The sequence below is a fragment of the Saccopteryx leptura genome, chromosome 10, assembly GCF_036850995.1.
Source record: "Saccopteryx leptura isolate mSacLep1 chromosome 10, mSacLep1_pri_phased_curated, whole genome shotgun sequence".
Lineage (NCBI taxonomy): Eukaryota > Metazoa > Chordata > Mammalia > Chiroptera > Emballonuridae > Saccopteryx > Saccopteryx leptura.
The window spans coordinates 22,454,136-22,473,236 of record NC_089512.1 but is presented as its reverse complement, the minus strand read 5'-3'; the positions used below and the strand labels follow the sequence as shown (position 1 = coordinate 22,473,236).

General features: G+C 36.7%; 1 protein-coding gene across 4 annotated transcripts in view; it reads left to right on the top strand.

The window, feature by feature from the left end:
- Positions 1 to 18,884, top strand: part of ZCWPW2 (zinc finger CW-type and PWWP domain containing 2) — a 107,005-nt gene extending 88,121 nt beyond the window's left edge. For 3 of the 4 annotated variants that reach the window (XM_066351344.1, XM_066351343.1, XM_066351341.1), the window contains exons 6-9: positions 9,135 to 9,193; positions 10,341 to 10,408; positions 13,583 to 13,707; positions 18,090 to 18,883. In XM_066351344.1, coding sequence (XP_066207441.1) covers positions 9,135 to 9,193; positions 10,341 to 10,408; positions 13,583 to 13,707; positions 18,090 to 18,251 — 414 coding nt within the window. In that variant the 3' untranslated portion in view covers positions 18,252 to 18,883. Of the gene's footprint in view, positions 1 to 9,134; positions 9,194 to 10,340; positions 10,409 to 13,582; positions 13,708 to 18,089 lie in introns of all 4 variants that reach the window. The other variant, XM_066351342.1, reaches the window with a different exon arrangement.
- The last annotated feature ends 217 nt before the right edge of the window (positions 18,885 to 19,101 follow it).

Below are 19,101 nucleotides of genomic sequence, written 5' to 3'. Positions count from 1 at the left end.
CAGTGTTCCTTAGGCTGAGTGTTTGAAGTGTTCCCCAGACTGGAAACATGCAGCTATTCTATCATGATTTTGCCGTTTTCCATACTGTTAGTTACTATAGTGATCTTTCACTTGACTTACCTTTTTCTTCATTTAGTTTTTTCCATTGAGAAAGAGAGATCGATTTGTTGTCCCACTTCTTTATGTATTCTTTGGTTGAGTCCTGTGTGTGCCCTGACGAGGGATCGGATCAAACCTGTAACCTTGGCATATTGGGACCGCTCGAACCAGCTGAGCTACCTGGCCAGGGCTCCAGGCAAAATAGAGACTATTTTTATCACCACATAGTTTCCTGAACCAAATATTAAAATGTAAATGTGCTCTTTTGATGTGCATTTGCATTTTTAAAATACATGTAAATAATATATATATATTAATATAGAACACTGTCCATTTATAACTTAACTGAATCAGTGGAAACCTTAAAATAAAAAGTTCTTTTCATACTAACTTCAATTACTCTATGCGCAAAATCAGCAGAGGGAAACTTGACCACTACAAGACACTGTTATGAAACATCCTTTCAGGGGAATCATTTTTAACAAAATACTCTCTAGTAACTTAATAACTAAAAATTTTTATTAGGTTACAAAATTTACCTCTTTTAGCTTAAATTGCAATCTATAGAAATTCTGTAGGATAACTATTAGTAGTTAAATATTAAAATTAGACAAATTGGGTTAATCTCTGATATCCTTTTGTAATATTATTTATAAGAGCAAGCAAAGATCCTTTGATTTAGAATAACTGTTTTCTGGTGTGGGTGATTATATTTGCTCTTTAAATAAAAGGAAGGTCCACTGTGGGACTTGTATGTTTGCTTAACCCTTGTTTTGATTTGACTTTCAATCCAGGGCTCTGACTTTAGCCAAATGACTGTATTCTCCTAAGACGGGCAGTGGCGTCTGGAGGAGCTGGGGAATAGAGGGGCAGTGTGCACCCAGGTGGATATAGCGGAGTTGATATCTCCTGATTTTCTTCCCTGGAGGCAAAGCAACAGTGTCCTAGTGTGAGGACCATGCTCTTCTCCAAGTTCACAGGGCTGTAGTGGGAGAGGTGTTGGCCTGGAGTGGCTGTACAGGGAAATTTTTCCATCCACAGGTCTGCTGGGCTGTCTGTTTTTGCGGGGTTGCAGCTCTGAGGCGTTGCTGTAGAAAGTGGAAGTGAACAGGGATGTTGGTGCTGCCTTCCTAAAACCAGTGATTTGTCCCAGTGCAGTTGTTAATCCGAGAAAACCCGTTTTAGTTACGCAGATCTGCTGCTTGGTAAATGGAAATTCATGTTTGTCAGCAATTTTTTCTTTTATCTTTTAAGAATTATCTTCATCCTAACTACTAAAAAAGAAATGAGTATCATTTGGAATGTCACCATTTATAATAATAGGAGTATTAATTTTTCTCTAGACATAATACCCATTTAATAATTTACTCAAATATGAGTTCACTCACAGATTCCATAAATTTAAAACTTTTCAACCATAACTTTCTACATTTTTTATTCTATATTTTAGCTTTGAGTCAGAAGATACTAAAGAAACTCTACCAAATGTGACTACTCTTTTGTTAAGAAACAGAAACCTCTTCAACTTAAGGCCCAGTTATCACATAAAGAAATTTCTAGGTGTTGCCCTTTGTTATTTGGGACTAAAGGTTCTTCATTTTATTTTACTGATTATATTCATGACAAGCATAATCCTTTCTCTCTGACCCAGTGACACATAGTCTGTCATATTTCCAACACCAAGCTACACACAAAATGAGTCTGGGTTTCTTTTAAAGATTAGAATATTGCCTATTCACCATCTTCCTTGTTCCATTACATTAAAGCTAAAACAATATTACTCATCAATAGATAGTGGTTATTGATATGGCATACCATCAGAATTTAAATAATGAGTTTGTATTTTATAGATTAGAGCTATTGCATTAGTCGTAAATGATCTTTCTATGCCTAATAGTAATAACGACTGTTTTTCTGTTTGCAAAGGGAAAGTGCAAAATACAATGTCAGTGAAAAGTAGTCGAATTTCCTTATAACCTAAAAAAATTCATCTGTAATTTCAACTTTATAAACATTTGCTTTCTGCCCACCAGTCTTCCAACTTTTCATTTATATTTGATAAGATAAACCTATTTCCTTTCTTTGAAGACTTAAATTATTACTTAAGATTTATAAATTATTACTTTTTAATTCTTTAAAATTATAATGACTTTCAGGTGCTATTTTTCTTTTTGCTTATGTATTCTATATTTTCACTTTTTCCCAAAAATTATTTGTTGTACCGTGAAATATGTATATTAGTGCACACTTCCAATATGTACTCCCCTAAATGCTGGGGAACACAGTCTCTCAGATTATACAGAGGGAGGTGTGTCTTCTATGTCCTTCCATGAATCTGGATATAAGACCATCCTCCATTTCAGTCTCTGGAATCATCAGAAACTTAATATAAAGACTTGGATCCAGATAACATTTTTAAAAGAGTATATATATTTTGCTATTGTTTATAGAGTCTGTCTGTTCCTTTGTAGGAGAGATCATCTTTTACACAATGCTGATAATAAATGCTCAGAACATTTGACAGTGATTCTTGGGTTTAAGAATCAGGCCCGTTATCCTTACTATTCAAGTTGATGGAGCAAAAAGTGGTAAAACAGATAATGAAGCTCTCAATATTCATTCCTTCATCTAGGAAAAATGTGTAAGATAGGAACTATAACCATTGAATGTCCTATGTGTACCAGGTTTTTAAAATTTAATTGAAATATGTAGGTAGAAAGTTTTCCTTAAAAACATTATCTTCATCCTGGCCAGTTGGCTCAGTGGTAGAGCATCGGCCTGGCATGCAGGAGTCCTGGGTTCGATTCCCAGCCAGGGCACACAGGAGAAGCGCCCATCTGCTTCTCCACCCCTCCTCCTCTCCTTCCTCTCTGTCTCTCTCTTTCCCTCCCGCAGCCAAGGCTCCATTGGAGCAAAGTTGGCCCGGGCGCTGAGGATGGCTCCATGTCCTCTGCCTCAGGTGTTAGAATGGCCCTGGTTGCAACAGAGCAACGCCCCAGAGGGGCAGAGCATCACCCCCTGGTAGGCATGCTGGGTGGATCCCTGTTGGGTGCATGCAGGAGTGTGTCTGACTGCTTCCCCATTTCCAACTTCAGGAAAAAAAAAACAAACAAATAAAAAAAACATTATCTTCTCCCAGCATTCATCTTGCTAAAATATCCAATGACTTTAGAAGAAAATTATACACAAATAGAAATTGTTATTAGCGGACCTGGATTTTTAGATTCTCTAATTAGAGGTCTAATAGTCTAATGTACTGGCTCCATTCAATCAGGTAAACAACTCTGACATAAGTTTTGCTTTTCATGGGCATCTTTCCGAGGACACCTTGTTTTGATTAGCATTTAGTATTTTTTAGCTCTTTACAGGGATGAGTGGAATCTGAGCTGTTAATTTTAAAAAAATGTCTGTGTTCTTTCCCTGCTACAGATAGATAGTCAAAGACCATTAAAAAATTAATTCCAAGGCTTTAAAAATTATCAAGTGAAGTACATAATTATAGAGCTTCTTGAAGTGTCCTGTTACCTCTATGCTCAGCCAGGATGGGGAGGTATTTAATAGAGGGTCTTTCATGTCTTCTGTTTAAGGTGGCCTTGTGGTCAACTTCTATTTTTAGGAAAAATACTCTCCTATGTCTCAGCGCACTGCTTGAATACACACTTCAGTGTTTTCTCTGGTAAGCCCTAAAAGCAGGGAAATCCGCAGTGCTTTACTGGGAACTTACACATGGCTGAAGAAGTAGGGCAGGGGACAGCAGGGTACTTATAAGTCGTATTGCCAGGGACTGACCTCTGATATTGTTCGACTCTCATAGGAATACTGAACTGGACTAAAGATTGACTAGACTGGGGCATATGGTAATTGACAGTTATACAGATTTGTATTTTCGCTATTGAAATGAAGTTGGAAATTGGGCTAAAAAATACTCATTTTAAACTTCCCTCTTTTTCAAAGAGGTATTCAAAACAGTCATTATCTAGGCTTGAAGACTTAACTTCATTATTTGTACTCTCCAGATCCTCAGCTTAAGTAATAATCGTCATTTACAATGCTGCAGGAAACCAGTTCTCATCCTCACGCCAAGCATATTTTCCCAGCAGACTTTCTAAAGGGAAATGAGAATATTGGCTTTTCCTTTTGTATGATAACTTTTGACAAGGAGTTTGTGTACATTATTCAAGGCACAGATACACTTTTGGAAATTCTATCAAAGTAGGCAGCTCTTTAGTGATTATTGACTGACAATCACTCTCAAAAGAAGGTTTCAAAATATATTTCTGTCTTCTATGAATATGAAATGCTGAATCAAAATGTTACACCCTGAGATTTAACACAAACAACTTCTTGTTTAAAAATAAAAAAGATTTTCATTTAGATGAATAGTGGCTTAAGGAAATGGCAATGGCAATTCAGTTGATGCTGATTATATAAATCTGATAAAAACACAATTCCTTTGGATTTTTCTATGCTTAGCGATTAAAGGCAATTCTATTATTTGCTTTCAAATCAGCCATCCTAATTATTTCTCTCTATTTTTTCCAGTAAATGGTATATGCCAGGGGTTGTGAGCCAGATGTGGCTCTTTTGATGGCTGCATCTGGCTCACAGACCAATCTTTAATAAAAATAATAGTAACGTTAAAAATATAAAACATTCTCATGATTACAATCCATTCATTTCCTACCGCTCATGTTCATGGTTGCAGGTGGCTGGAACCAATCACAGCTGTCCTCCAGGACAACACCAAATTTTTATTGGATAATGCATAACATACACGGGTTGTTGTATGGCTCTCACTGAATTACATTTTAAAATATGTGGCGTTCATGGCTCTCTCAGCCAAAAAGTTTCCCGACCCTTGGTATATGCTCTCTCTATATATACTTTTGTTTTTTACATGCAACAAGGATTAATATTTGCTTTGGTTTCTTTAAAATCAATGAAACTTATATAGCATTATGTGTGTGTGGATGGGTGTGGGCTAGATCAGTGCCTGGAAAACCTTAGTTTGATTAAAAGTCACCTGAAGAGCTTATTGAAACACAGCTCCCTGTGCTCCACCCCAGTGTTTCTCATTTAGCAGGCCTAGGTTGATGAGAATGTGCATTTCAAACACACTTTCAGGGGCTGCTGATTCTGTCACAGTGTGGTCCTAACTCGGAATAACACTAGGCTTAGACAACGTAGGAGAATCAGTTATTTGTGCTCATGGGTTGAATCGCAGCTCCCAAATGATGTGTCCACCAGGAACCTCAGAATGTGACTTTATTTGGAATAAAGATCTTTGTAGATGTAATTAAGGTAGGGATTTCAAGATGAGATCATCCTGGATTAAGTAGGTCTAATCCACTGATGACCGTTTTTGTAAGAGACTTTTGTCCTACAGTTCTGTAAGATAATAAAATTCTTATGTTTTACCAAGTTTGTGTAATTTGTTATGGCAGCCTTGAGAAACTGATCCCCTACCAAAATCCAGCCGTATCAAAATGCCAAGCTCCCTATCATATGCTCTAAGGAAAAAAGGGTAGAATCCTGACATTGACCCAGTGGACTAGTATATATAATAGGTTAAACAATGATTGAACATTATCTAATTGCTGAGCACTGTCGGATTTATTTTGGCATGTTATTTAACTTAATTATCCCTCCATTGCCTTGAGGTAGGTTTTTTTGTTTGTTTGTTTTAGCATTATTTAACAAAAGAAGACAGTGAAATGCAGAATGGCCATTTAATCAAAAACTACTTATTAGGTGTCTATACCAGGCTCTTGCTAGATATTAGAGTGACTTACCAAAAGTCATACGGCTCGTGTCAGAGTTAGCATTCAAATCATGATCCTGTCATTCCAAATTTGGCACTCTTGTCCCCCACAGTATACTTTATCAAAGGCTTGGAGCAGGAAAGCACAGGGCATTTTGTCAAATACTGACTAGTTCATTTTGGCTACTGTGGAATATTTAACAAAATAGAAAAGGCACTTATTATCTCCAACACAAATCTATCTTATTTATGGTAGCTGTTTAACAGTATTTCTTTCTTATAATACCTTTAAAGTAATTTGAACTTTGTTACCTTAATCTTATTTTTTTGTAATAGCCCTTTCACTTCATACTCAAATATGCAGATAATTTAAGCTGATCTTTAATAACAAGATGGCAATGTAGGTCAGTGATTCAGACAGCAGTATTTCTGTTCTGTATGCTCTTTAAATACTATAATATAAGTATCATTTATTAGGATGATGCTAAGACTTAGTGTTCTTCATATATATTATATATAGAAAAAACACTTGACTATTCCCTTGAGATTGAAGATCACAAGAAGAAAAACATATACTTAATCTTTAGCCTCATCACAATATGAATTTTTGGAGTGTTTCATACAAATTTCCCTTGAATGATCATTAAAGTATTTAAGCTGTTTAATAGTGCTTTGAATATTATTAAATTCAGCCTTCATCTCATTATAGTTAATGCTTTTGAATGTATAATGTGAATGTCACTCTGCTAGCTGCTAAACATAAATTTAATAAAAAAAATTGTTCCTACCCCGCAGTCTAGATGCTTGATTCAAGATCAGTAAAATTAAGATTGGTGAAACTGTAAAAGAATTAGACAAAAGGGCTGAGAAAATTCTCACTTCAGTAAGTTAAAGTGAAAAGACAAGAAATAAAAAAGCTAACAAACATATTGAAGTGAAAGTTGCACTGAGCTGTCTTGGAAGCTGAGGCTTAATTGTATGAATCTGTTAAATGACTGAGTCCCCAACAATGGCAGTACCGAATAGACCTGCGGTTCTCAACCTGTGGGTCGCGACCCCGGCGGGGGTCGAACGACCAAAACACAGGGGTCGCCTGAAGCCATCGGAAATACATCATTTCTCTATATGCTGATATTTGTCTTTATTCTGTGTTTCTCCCAACATTTACTCCTTCATTTAGTCCACAGACACTTCATGTGCTCCTACAGCATGCAAGGTGAGGCGTGGGGACAGGTGTGCTACCCAGTGAGAAGATAGGTCCTGTATACAAAGAGCTAAGATGTGAGAAAAGGACTTTGGTCTAAATGATGTAGATTGTAACTCTCACCATAGGAAGGTTCATGAGATAATGTGACTTCTTCTGTATCTATGAACTGATTATAAAATTATTCAGCTACTTGGGGTATTTAATTTCTCATTTTAGTCCATGAACATGATCGTAAAATAGAGATTATTTTAATATTTTTGAGACTTCCTTTATGATCCAGTGGGTGGTCAAATTTATAAATGTTTTAGGCTTGAAAACAATATGTGTTCTTTAATTACGCAGTGCTAGGTTTGATATGTTTATTAGATTAAGCTTATTAATTGTTTTATTGAACTCTCCTATTCATTAATTTGTGTTTACATTATAATTTTTTTATGAGAAGTAAATAAAAACATCCCTCTTTAATTGTAGATTCATCAGTTTCAATTTTTATTGTTTTACTTTGTATATTTTAAGGCTAAGAGTTTGGGTATATACAGGTTCAGGACTATTATACTTTCTGGGGTTTTTTTTTTAGCATTAAGTAATAACCTTTTTATCGCTTGCTATTATATTTTTTGCCTTAATATCTGCTTCTAAGAGCAATAGTGCTACATTGAGTTTCTTTTGTTAATAATTATTAATATAGTGATATAGTTATAATTATTGATATATTCTGTCTCCTGTTCAGTTTTTCCATGTCACTGTTTTTTTAAATTATACTTTCATTGAGCTATAATTTATTCACTCTTTTAAAGTGTACAATTTAGCCTGACCTGTGGTGGCGCAGTGGATAAAGCGACAACCTGGAAACGCTGAGGTTGCTGGTTCAAAACCCTGGGCTTGCCTGGTCAAGGCACATATGGGAGTTGATGCTTCCTGCTCCTCCCCCCTTCTCTCTCTCTCTCTCCCCTCTCTATAATGAATAAATAAAATCTTTAAAAAAAAAAGTGTACAATTTAGTGGATGTTAGTATATTTTATAGTTGTACAAACAATGCCACTAATTTTAGTGCATGCTTTCCTCACCCCAGAAGGAAACCACATACTCATTAGAAGTCACTGTCCATTTCTCAGCTCCCCAAAGTCCCTGGCAACCACTACCCTACTTCTGTCTCTATGGATATGCCTTTTCTGTATGTGGCCTTTTGTTTCTGACATTTCTGACCTTTCACTTAGGGTAAAGGTTTCAAGATTCATCTACGTTGTGGTATGTGTCTTCATTATGTTTAAGGGCTGAATCATATTCCATTGTATGGCTATACCACATATTATCTATCCACTCATGGACATTTGGATTGTTTCTCATTTTTGCTTACTATGAATAATGTGGTTATGAATATTCACATACAATTTCTGGGTGGACATATATTTTTATTTCTCTTGTTTATATACCTAGGAATGGAACTGATGGATTATAGGGTAATTCTACATTTAACATTTTGAGGAGCTGTCAAACTGTATTTCAAAGTGGCTCCACCATTTCATGTTCTCAGCAATGAATGCAGGTTCCCGTTTCTCCATATTTTGTGTGTGTCTTTGCTGAGTCATCACAATTCTAGTCCAAGTCCTCTGGCCCTGTCCTGGTTCACATTCTGTGGGCCTTCACCCTGTCACTTCCTGCCTATAGAGTTTTTCTTTCCTCATGTGTCTGGCCCACAAATATTTCTTTTCCTTTATTTAGTGGTCATAATAGATATTAAAACTTGAAAGTTTTACTTGGTATTTTTAGGTTTATGTGAAAGTGAGGAACCTGGATGGTAGGGATAGGTACTACTTTGAATCGACCTACCATTCCTAGAAGTTGAGGAGGTCAGTGCAATCGCAGTGACTATGAAGTAGTTGATTGGCAAACTGTGGCCCAGTTGTAGTTGACTTAGTGTTACAGGTGTTGTTTAGGGCTGTGGTCCAGAGTTCTTCTGGGTTTAATTACTGGGCCCGTGTAGGATCCACTGTTATACTGAGCTATGAGCTATGTTATACAGGCCCATATGAGCTATCTCATCCTTTTGTTGACATTATTTTTCAGATGCCAGTTTCCAAAAATACTACCAGAAAGGGAAAGCCCGCATCCATGAAAAGGAAGAGGTATGATTTTTTTTTTAATTAAAAAGCATTATAATAAAATTAGAATATATATTGGATTTACTTATTGTGTGACATTTCCCCCAGACTCTTGATTCTGTTTCTCTAGGAAAACATTGTGTTTAAAATTTTCTAAAAGAGTAAATAAAATGATAAGTAAGTAGTTTTAGAAGTATGGGAAAAGTCTGATATATATACACATATGTTGAACCAGAACTGGCAAAGATTAATACCATGTAAGCAAGCAGATGAGAAGCGGCTTTTTAGTATAAAATTGGTCATTCAAACCAGAACCAGGCCTTTATAATGAACCAATAAGCCACTGATGACAAGGTTTAGTGTTTATCACAGAACCAGTCACTCAGTTTATTTATTTTTAATAAATGATAATCAGTACTGTATTAGAGTCCTACTCAAAGACTAACTCTAATATGATAGTCCTTCCTCCTTGTCTTTTTTGAGAAGGTTAATAATTAAATTTTTAAAAAGGACTTCAGCTGTTTTCTCTCACTTATACTTCCCAGTAACCCCGTTAAAATAGGTAAGGGTGTTATCATAATTATCTCCATTTAAAAGATAAAGAACTGTGGCTTACAGAAGCTAAGTGGCTTTCTTAAGATTTTATGGTTAGAGAAAATGCATTTGGAGAAATGTTTTCTGACTCTAAATCAGCAACATAGTGTAGTGGAAAGGCATGGATTTGGCAGTCAGAGAGAATTTAGTTCCGTCATACTCAGCCATGTACCGCTGTGGTCAAGTTTCTCAGTTTCTCAAAGCCTCGGTTTTTTTAGAAAATGGGAGTGACAATTAACTCGTAGGTTTCTGGGGGGAAGATTACATGAAAAAGCCTATGTAAGCTGCTTGGTAGGTCATCAGCGCTTTTCACCGAGAGCTCCAATCTATACTGTTCCCTTTCGGTTTTTCCTTGTAGCATGCTGCCTTAGTGTTGAACAATCAAGGAAAAATACTTCGAGATATATATATATATTCATATATATATATATGTATACATACATATATAATATATATCGAGATATATATACACACATATATATTCATAAATTATAATTACCAATGCATATACATGAATGGTTATTTAAATATACAGGATTGATCATTTGAAACTAAACATATCACATTCTTTTTCTAGGAAAGCTATTTTAAAATGCTCTCTTGAGAGTGTTTGTTCAGAAGACGCCCTATCCAAGGAAAACTCGGGTATGTGAAGGCCCGTCCTGCTCTTGGTTCTTTCACCTATACTGAAATCTACCAAATGTAGCGTAGTCCCGACAAACTGTTTATCAGGAAGGAAAAAACAGCATTGACTTATTTTACAGAACTTCAGTTTTAAAAGCCAGATATGGATTTCAGTATGAGATACGTTTATTTTCCATTTTCTCTGAGTGCTGGAGCAGCTGTAATGCTATCGCTATACTCTGAACAACAAATTCAAAGAGGTCGGGGAAACTGCAGGATAATCAGTATTGATGGAGATGATTGGTCATGCAATCAGCAAAGGCATTCATTCTGTCTCTACCTTTGGAAGATGTCATTGACCCGTTTTGATAACATAGTTTGTACGTTACAGTAACTGCTACATTTCCTGAGAATTATTTTGAATTCTGTCAGTTCACAATATAGGAATACCTATTTAGAAAAGCAAAGCTCCCGTTGCTCTGGAAAGCAGGATTTGGCATCTGTCAAGTTGGTGTTATGAACCCTGGTTGATTTATGAAGTCATCCATTACTTTATCTACCCTTTGATCAAAAGGCAGTGTACGTATTTTTCACTTGAAAACAGAGAGCCTAAAATGCCATTCAAACGATGGCATTCATTATCATAAATTGTTTATAGTTTAGCATAGCTGTAGAAATATAAAGATGTTTGTGTACCATTTCCCTTTACAGCACAGCCCAAAATCCATATTCTCAACAGTGCATTAAATGTCAATATCAATATCCATAGACTCAGAATGTAAAGTAGGAAAACACAGCATCTGTGAGTGGGGCTGGGGAATCAGTGTGAGGATAACCACAAGAAGTTACTAAGTGAGAAGTCTGTCACACACGGAGGTTAATTTCCTGAACAGAATTGTTTCAACAAAAATGTACATTCCGCTAGAAAATTCTGGACATGGGGTTTCATTCATCTTTTTAGATAAACTCTCCAGATGATTCTTATGCCCGCCCAATCTTGAATACAAATGTTCTAGAATGTAATACTTCATACTCTGTGTTCTTAGACTTTAGCAATTTCCATAGAACACAGATCTATGGGGTACAACTAACATGTCCGTTGCCGTTTGTGCTTGGTTTTTGTTTTTGTTTTTTTTAATTTTTTTTAATTCATTTTTAGAGAGGAGAGAGAGATAGAGAGAGAGAGAGAGGAGAGAGAGACAGAGAGAGAGAAGGGGGGAGGAGCTGGAAGCATCAACTCCCATATGTGCCTTGACCAGGCAAGCCCAGGGTTTTGAACCGGCGACCTCAGCATTCCAGGTCGACGCTTTATCCACTGTGCCAGCACAGGGCAGGCCCATGCTCGGTTTGTTTTTGAACATAGGAACTGGTCCTAAAGTGTGGAACGGTTTATCAGAAAGCTGCTTTCAAACTGTTCTGAAAGTTTTCCATAGAGAAAACCTAAGATTGTCCGGCAAAGGCATGAGGGCCAGGAAGCCTCATTGGTCTAGGCCTGTTCTCTTGAGTCCCTGGCCCTTAGTAGACACAGAATAAATATTTGTTGATTGAATATAAAAGTACTTGCAAAAAGCAATAAATATTGACAGAAAAATTATTTTTGCAGACAAATTGTAAAGTGAAAAGTGTAAACTAAAAATTATTTTTCTAGTACTGTAGGGACAATGAGGAAAAGAAAAATGTCTATTCAATAACCTCCCATGACTATATTTAAACCATTACCAATGTTTCCGCAGAATTTTAAAATTTCTTTCTTATGAGTAATAGGTAAGAGAAAATTATCAACTAAGATGATAACAGAGTATGGATTATTTTAACTGGAGGAAAGGCAACAATGTATAAAACTTTTCACATTAATAATTTCTGTTTTTTACCTTACAACATGCTTGTGTGTGTGTATAGATATGTATCTCATATAGATATATAACTCACTTTTTCTAAACATTATTAATCAGAAAAAATTTAAATATATTTAACAGTTACATGAAAAGTTAATGCTATTGCTGAGAACACCTTGCTTCTGTGTTTGATGATAATATTTTAGCTATAAATTGTGTATCCTGCTTGGTCTATTTTCATGTTTCATGAAGTTTCAACTGTTCTACTTAGTGTGATTTTTGGTGACCTGCCAATGAACGGTGGATAATAGGAGGTGGTGTGTCAGATTTCTATAACCAGAGTGAAAGCTGATGTGATGTGTATTCATGGCCTTTCTCTTTGAATCATGTTGCCTTTGGAAGAACTTCTCAGATGCTCCATCTGTCTCTTGCACAGGACAGAAGGCCACACATGGGAGCCTTTCTTTGATCTTTACTTCAACAAGACTCTAGCAAATAAAAATATTTGTTTCATTTAAATTAGAAATTCCGTTGCATATTGTTAACCAGTAGTTGAGTCTATAGAGTTATAATATATGTTTATTTCTTTGGTGGGGGTACTATTTTTTTCTAAGTAAGTTCAGTGAATTACCAGATTTTTTTGGACATATATTTCTGTCACAGTAGCATACACACATACAACTTTTAAATGTGTGTGTGTTTTTAAAATATCAGTAGGCAATTAAGATGTGTTGATATTTGGATTAGGAATAGACTAGCCTGTGTCTAACCTAGCCACTTAATCACATAGCTTCCCTTTTTAAACAGTAGTTTTAATAGTTTATCGCAGAGATTGGCAAACTGTGGCCCAAAGTCCCATTATTCACTGCCTGTTTTATAAATAAAGTTTTATTGGGACATAGCCCCTCTCATTTGTTTATGCACATGTCTGTAGTTTGACTACAACAGCAGAATTGAGTAGTTGTGACAGAAACCATCTGGCCCACAAAGCCTGAAATACACTCTCGGGCCAGTCATAGGAAAAGTTTGCTGATCCCTGGTCAGTAAGTAAGATAATTCAGTTTGGTGCCCTTTGCTCCTGATTTAAAAAACAAATTCTAGTAAGATTTTGTTGTTTAGGGGTACTTTATGGCCTACACATAGAAAAACATCACCTGCATTCTTCAAGGAATAATTATACAGCATTCATCTGGAAATGCATAATAATTTTGCATCAAGTAGAGGACATATGTGAAATTCATACAAAATATTTATTTTTTATCTTGTAACATTTGGAAGATTTCCTTTTTGGGGGTAGTTGAGATTATGAATTAAGATGTTGCATTTTTTTTTTTTTACTATATTCATGATGTTTCTTTAGTTGTGTCTGAGACAGAAGTTTTACTAAAAGAACTGGAGCAAATGCTACAGGAAGCTCTAGAACCCACAGCGAAGACCGATGCGTTTGACGAGGAGCATGGAGAGGAAATGCACACAGGAGAAAAGGTAATATTGATAATATCGATAGTCACACGGAACCACTTCCAATGCCGTGAATGGCAGCAGTTGTTCTTGGACGTACATTTTAAGTATATGGAAAACTTTTTTCACTTCTCAAATTTGAGTCCTTTATTATCATAAGCTGAGTAATAGACCAGTTGCCTGTTGATAAATCAGAATACATCTATCAGCCTTTGACTAAATATCTGTTTCAGCAGAAAAGCTCTTTTTGTTTTAGATCTTTGAGGTTGAAGTGAAGAGAGGTGGAAGGGGCTCGCTGTTGTGCAGGAAATCCCATTAAAGAGGCTCTTTCCTCCTGCCAGTCTCTGCAGTCCCGAGGAGGGGCTGGGATCAGCGCAGCTCTCAAATCTGCCCTGGTCTATTTCATGCGCAGGGATAACTTCTATAGGGACAAAGTCCATTATTAAAAAGCATGGAAGGTAGAATCTCTTGTTGTAATCCACCACTCGCAGCTAGATTTGTACTTGTTTTTCTTTTAGCCATTCATGTTGTGTGGAAAAGGCCATGTGTGCATAACTTTATTCAGTACTTGTATATGACAACATAAATCTAAATTGGTTGACAAAAGCTCAGTGTATCAGCTCTATATTTTTACCAATAAAATGAAGGTACACGCCTAGGTCATTGATACGGAGCAGCAATACGGTAAGTGTGAAAAAAGCAAGTCACAGGGCAGCCCAGCTGTTCCCTGAGGAGTCCTGTATCCTTGTGGTTTCATTCATTCTCTCATTCATTTAGGTATATAGTGGGTCTGGGATCAGTAGAGCACAGTGGTTCGGAGCACTGACTCTGGGCTACAATGCCTGTGTCTCAGTTCTGGTCCTGCCACTGAGGACTTGTCCAATTTGTCGAAGTGCTTACCATTTGCCTCAGGAGATTGTTTTGAGGCTTAAATCAGGCAAACCAGGAAAAATGCTTTGCATAGTAAGTGATACCTATGGTTATCTATTATTACAGATGAGAACTGGCAATAGTAGTCATTAGAAGTTTGAAGATTTCCTTACTTCATCTCTTTTCCCACATTCTCACTTTGAGCAACTACCCATTACCCTACCCCCCCTCCACACACACACACACACACACACACACACACACACACAAAATGAAAAGAGAAAGGTGTAGCCCCAGCTAGTTGGCTCAGTGGTGGAGCGTCTGCCTGGCGTGTGGAAGTCCTGGTTTCCATTCCCAGTCAGGGCACACAGGAGAAGCGCCCATCTGCTTCTCCACCCCTCCCCCTCTCCTTCCTCTCTGTCTCTCTCTTCCCCTCCTGAATACAAGGCTCCATTGGAGCAAAGTTTGCCCGGGTGGAGGGCTCCTTGGCCTCTGCCTCAGGCGCTACAATGATTCAGGTTGCAATGGGAGCAACGGCCTAGATGGGCAGAGCATCGCCCCCTGGTGGGCTTGCCAGGTGGATCCAGGTATAGCGCATGCGGGAGTCTGTCTCTCTGCCTCCTCACTTGTCACTTCAGAAAAAATACTGAAAAAAAAAGATGTATTTGTAAATGGACAAGGTTGTTTATACACTTGGGCAGGCTGCCCAATTGCATGCTTTTCTTCAGAACTTCAACAAAAATAAAGAAGATTCTTAAATACCTCGTTTTTAAAGTTAGAAATCAAGAAAATGTACAGAATTTACAGTGAAAGAGATCAATGTGTTAAAAAGAAAGTAAAGTTAGTATTGAAAACTCTTACTGAGTTGAAAAACATGATAGTTCTCTTAATCAGCACCAGCAGTGCCAACTTGCCCCTGAGTTGGCATGGGTTGGAAATACCATTTTTCCATTTAGGGTTCCTTTAAAAAAAAACCAGAACTTGTACTTTATATCTCACCTTTTGTAGAATAAGATATGTAATTAATATACAAATTCCATTTTTCTAGTGACTCGGTATTTTGTTTGAGCACCATATAGTTTTGTGCAATGGTTTTTCAGTCTTTGCAGTTCGTCTTTTCAAAAATACAGCCAGGTTGACTTTTATAGAGATGCCCTGGAGCTCATACAGTCACCGAATTGGCTTCTATTTTGCCATTATAACTAGTAACTTGATAAAACAGAAAATTACCTCTGATTCTTATTTCTTTAAGTGAAATATGTAGTTTTAACACATCACCAGACAAGGGCTTGTTTTTTTGTTTACACTCTGGTAATATTATGTGCTTTCAAAAGGCATTTAGGAATTATAGAAATTAACCATTGCAAATGGTTCATTTTTTTAAAATTTTTTAAAAAGATTTTATTTATTCATTATAGAGAGGAGAGAGAGAGAAAGAGAAAGAGAGAGAGAGAGAGAGAGAGAGAGAAGGGGGAGGAGCAAGAAGCATCAACTCCCATATGTGCCTTGACCAGGCAAGCCCAGGGTTTTGAACCAGCAACCTCAGTGTTTCCAGGTTGACGCTTTATCCACTGCACCACCACAGGCAAACGGTTCATTTTAACTTGCTGGTAGGCAGGTGAATGCCTTCTGCTGACCCGTGTATGAGCTGTGCTCCGCACTGAGCTTTAAGTCTGGCATTCACACCAGGTTCAGGATATTTGGGGCCTGTTCACTTTTAAATTAGGAAATAGTAATGAAGCAATCATCAAAGCTGGAGTGATTTCCAGCATAAAATAAAGAAGTGATCACCTCAGGGATTTCTTTTTTCCTCCCTCCCTCCCTTCCTCCCTCCCTCTCTCCTCCCTCCCTCCCTCCCTCCCTCCCTCCCTCCCTCCCTCCCTCCCTCCCTCCCTTCCTTCCTTCCTTCCTTCCTTCCTTCCTTCCTTCCTTCCTCACTCCCTCCTTTCTTTTTTCCTTCCTTTCTTTTATTTTCTTCTTTCTTTCTCTCTCTCCCTTCCCTCCCTCCCTCCCTTCCTTCCTTCCTAACTTCCTTCCTTCCTTCCTTCCTTCCTTCCTTCCTTCCTTCCTTTCTCTCTTTCTGTCTCTCTTTTTTTTTGTTTCTTTTCTTTCTTGTTAGTAGGAATAATGATTATAGCTTCCAAAGATAACTTCACTTAAAACGGGAAAAAGTGGCCTCTTCTAAACAGACACTCCAAAAAGAACCAGTTGATCATTTTAAGTTCTTAGCGTGTTCATACTTTGTGCAGATATTGTTTGAGCTATTTTCAAAGCTGTAAATTTGATGATGTTTTCATCTTTTACTTTATATAGAAGTGTTCAAGTTGATTTCTCTCAAGCATTGATACTAATGGATGAGAGTAGCAACATGAAAAACAAATGCACGCACTTGAATAATCAAAATTCATTTCTAGCCTGACCAGGCTGTGGTGCAGTGGATTGAGCGTGGGCTCATCCAGTTTGAGCACAGGGTCGCTGGCTGGATTGAGTGGGCTCATCTGGTTTGAGCGCGGGGTGACTGGCTTGATGTGGGGTCATAGACATTACTCTGTGGTTCCTGGCTTGAGCCCAAAGGTCACTGGCTTGAAGCCCAAGGTCGCTGGCTTCAGTCCAAGGTCCCTGGCTTGAGCAAGGCGTCACTCACTCTGCTGGACCCCACCCATCAAGGCATGTATGAGAAAGCGATCAATGAACAATTAAAGCTCCACAAGGAAGAATTGATGCTTCTCATCTCTCTCCCTGCCTGCCTGTCTGTCCTTCCCTCCCTCCCTCCCTCTCTCTCTCTCTAAAAAAAAAAAAAAAAAAAAAAAAAAAAAAAAATCATTCCTATTCATCATTAAAATACTTTGCCTGGTAGAGTTATCTTCCGAATTATGTTCTTTAACTAATATTAACACTGATTGACATGCCCTGACTTGGTACTCAATGGGAAGGTATTAATTTCAGATTTAAAAAAAAATACATCTGAATAATTCGCAAATTAGGTAATCTGTTTACAAATAAAGCAGTCTACTTCGTAATTATTTGTATTGCAGTACATTTTTTATATATGAAAATACTTATATAATCTACATTTTTTTCTTGAATTTCATGGGAAGTTAACGCTAATGAACTTTGAAGTTATAAATCTCCTAGGAGTGTATGTATGTTTGCATTGTTGTTACCAGTGTCCTGTCAAAGCTAGAGATACTGTCACTGTAAGTAATGCAGATACTTATGAGGAGATGACCACACAGTTTTAGGTTGTATTACCTGTAGTAGTAATTTTAAAAATAGATAAATAGAGAAAACTCAATTAAAATGATCACAGTTTTCCATAGCATAGGACCTAAATATTTTTATACTAACTCATTTACTATACATTATACTATACATGGGGGTATTTATTTGAACACCACCATAACAGAAAACTTTGTGTAGCTGCTAACCATGGTTTGAGGAGTTACTGACTGCTTTTATGTTTTGTTCAAATAATTAAGCCTAATCTTCAAGTAAATTTGATGTAGTTCTGATTAATTGTGTGGTTATTTTCACAGTTACCTAAACGGAACCCCGAAGCTTCTGCAAGCAGTCCATTTGAAAACCCCTCTGAAGAGGACTATCTTGTAATTGATGGGATAAAATTAAAAGCTGGGGAATGTATTGAAAATATAACTAACAAGTTTAAAGAAATAGATGCTTTAATGTCTGAATTTTAGGGTATTATAGACCTTTGCATAAGTTAATGATAAAAACAAAGCCAAAAACATAAAATTTTTAGTGAAATTAGGTATATGTTCTATTGATATTTGAAATAACTTTCAACCTTATATTTTGAGAATATATGTTGTTTTGATATCCAATAAAATGTTATCCAACTTGGAGTGTTAAAAATTTAGAATTTAAGAAACTCTGATGCTTGTAATTATTTTGTTTGCCCTAATTTTAAAATGGTTTATGAAACTTACTACACAAATACACGCTTCACAATGATTATTTAAGCCCTTTATTCAAATGTGGCTGTAAAATGACTTACAAGTCGACTATAATTCTTATAGCTAATTCAAATCTAATATGTTTAGAAAATATGTATGTGTAGTGGAATTAAGCTACTACAAAATGAAAGGAAATCTAACAAAGGGTCCTATAATAGAGCTGGAGCTTTTCTTAAAAAGCAGAAATATCAATTGCCTTATTATATTGGAAATAATTATTTCAACCACAGTGCCCAGATTTGAGTAATAGTCTGTTGGGGTCTTGGGAAGATCAGAATACTGGACCCTTTTCCACTGAATTGCTGTCTCTGGAGATAGGAATGGTAAAATGTAATTAAAATATAAACAGATAATTTAAACATATTCAGTATAAAACAAATCTAAGCCAATAAAAGAAAGTAAAAAGTACATATTGCAATACCACTTTCTGTTTAAAAAAAAATTTTTTTTATTGATTTGGGGAGGGGGGAAAGAGAAAGAGAATCATTAACTTGCTCCACTTAGTTTCATTTAGCTGTGTTCTCATTGATTGCTTCTCATACATGCCCTGACCGAGGATCTAACCCACGATCTT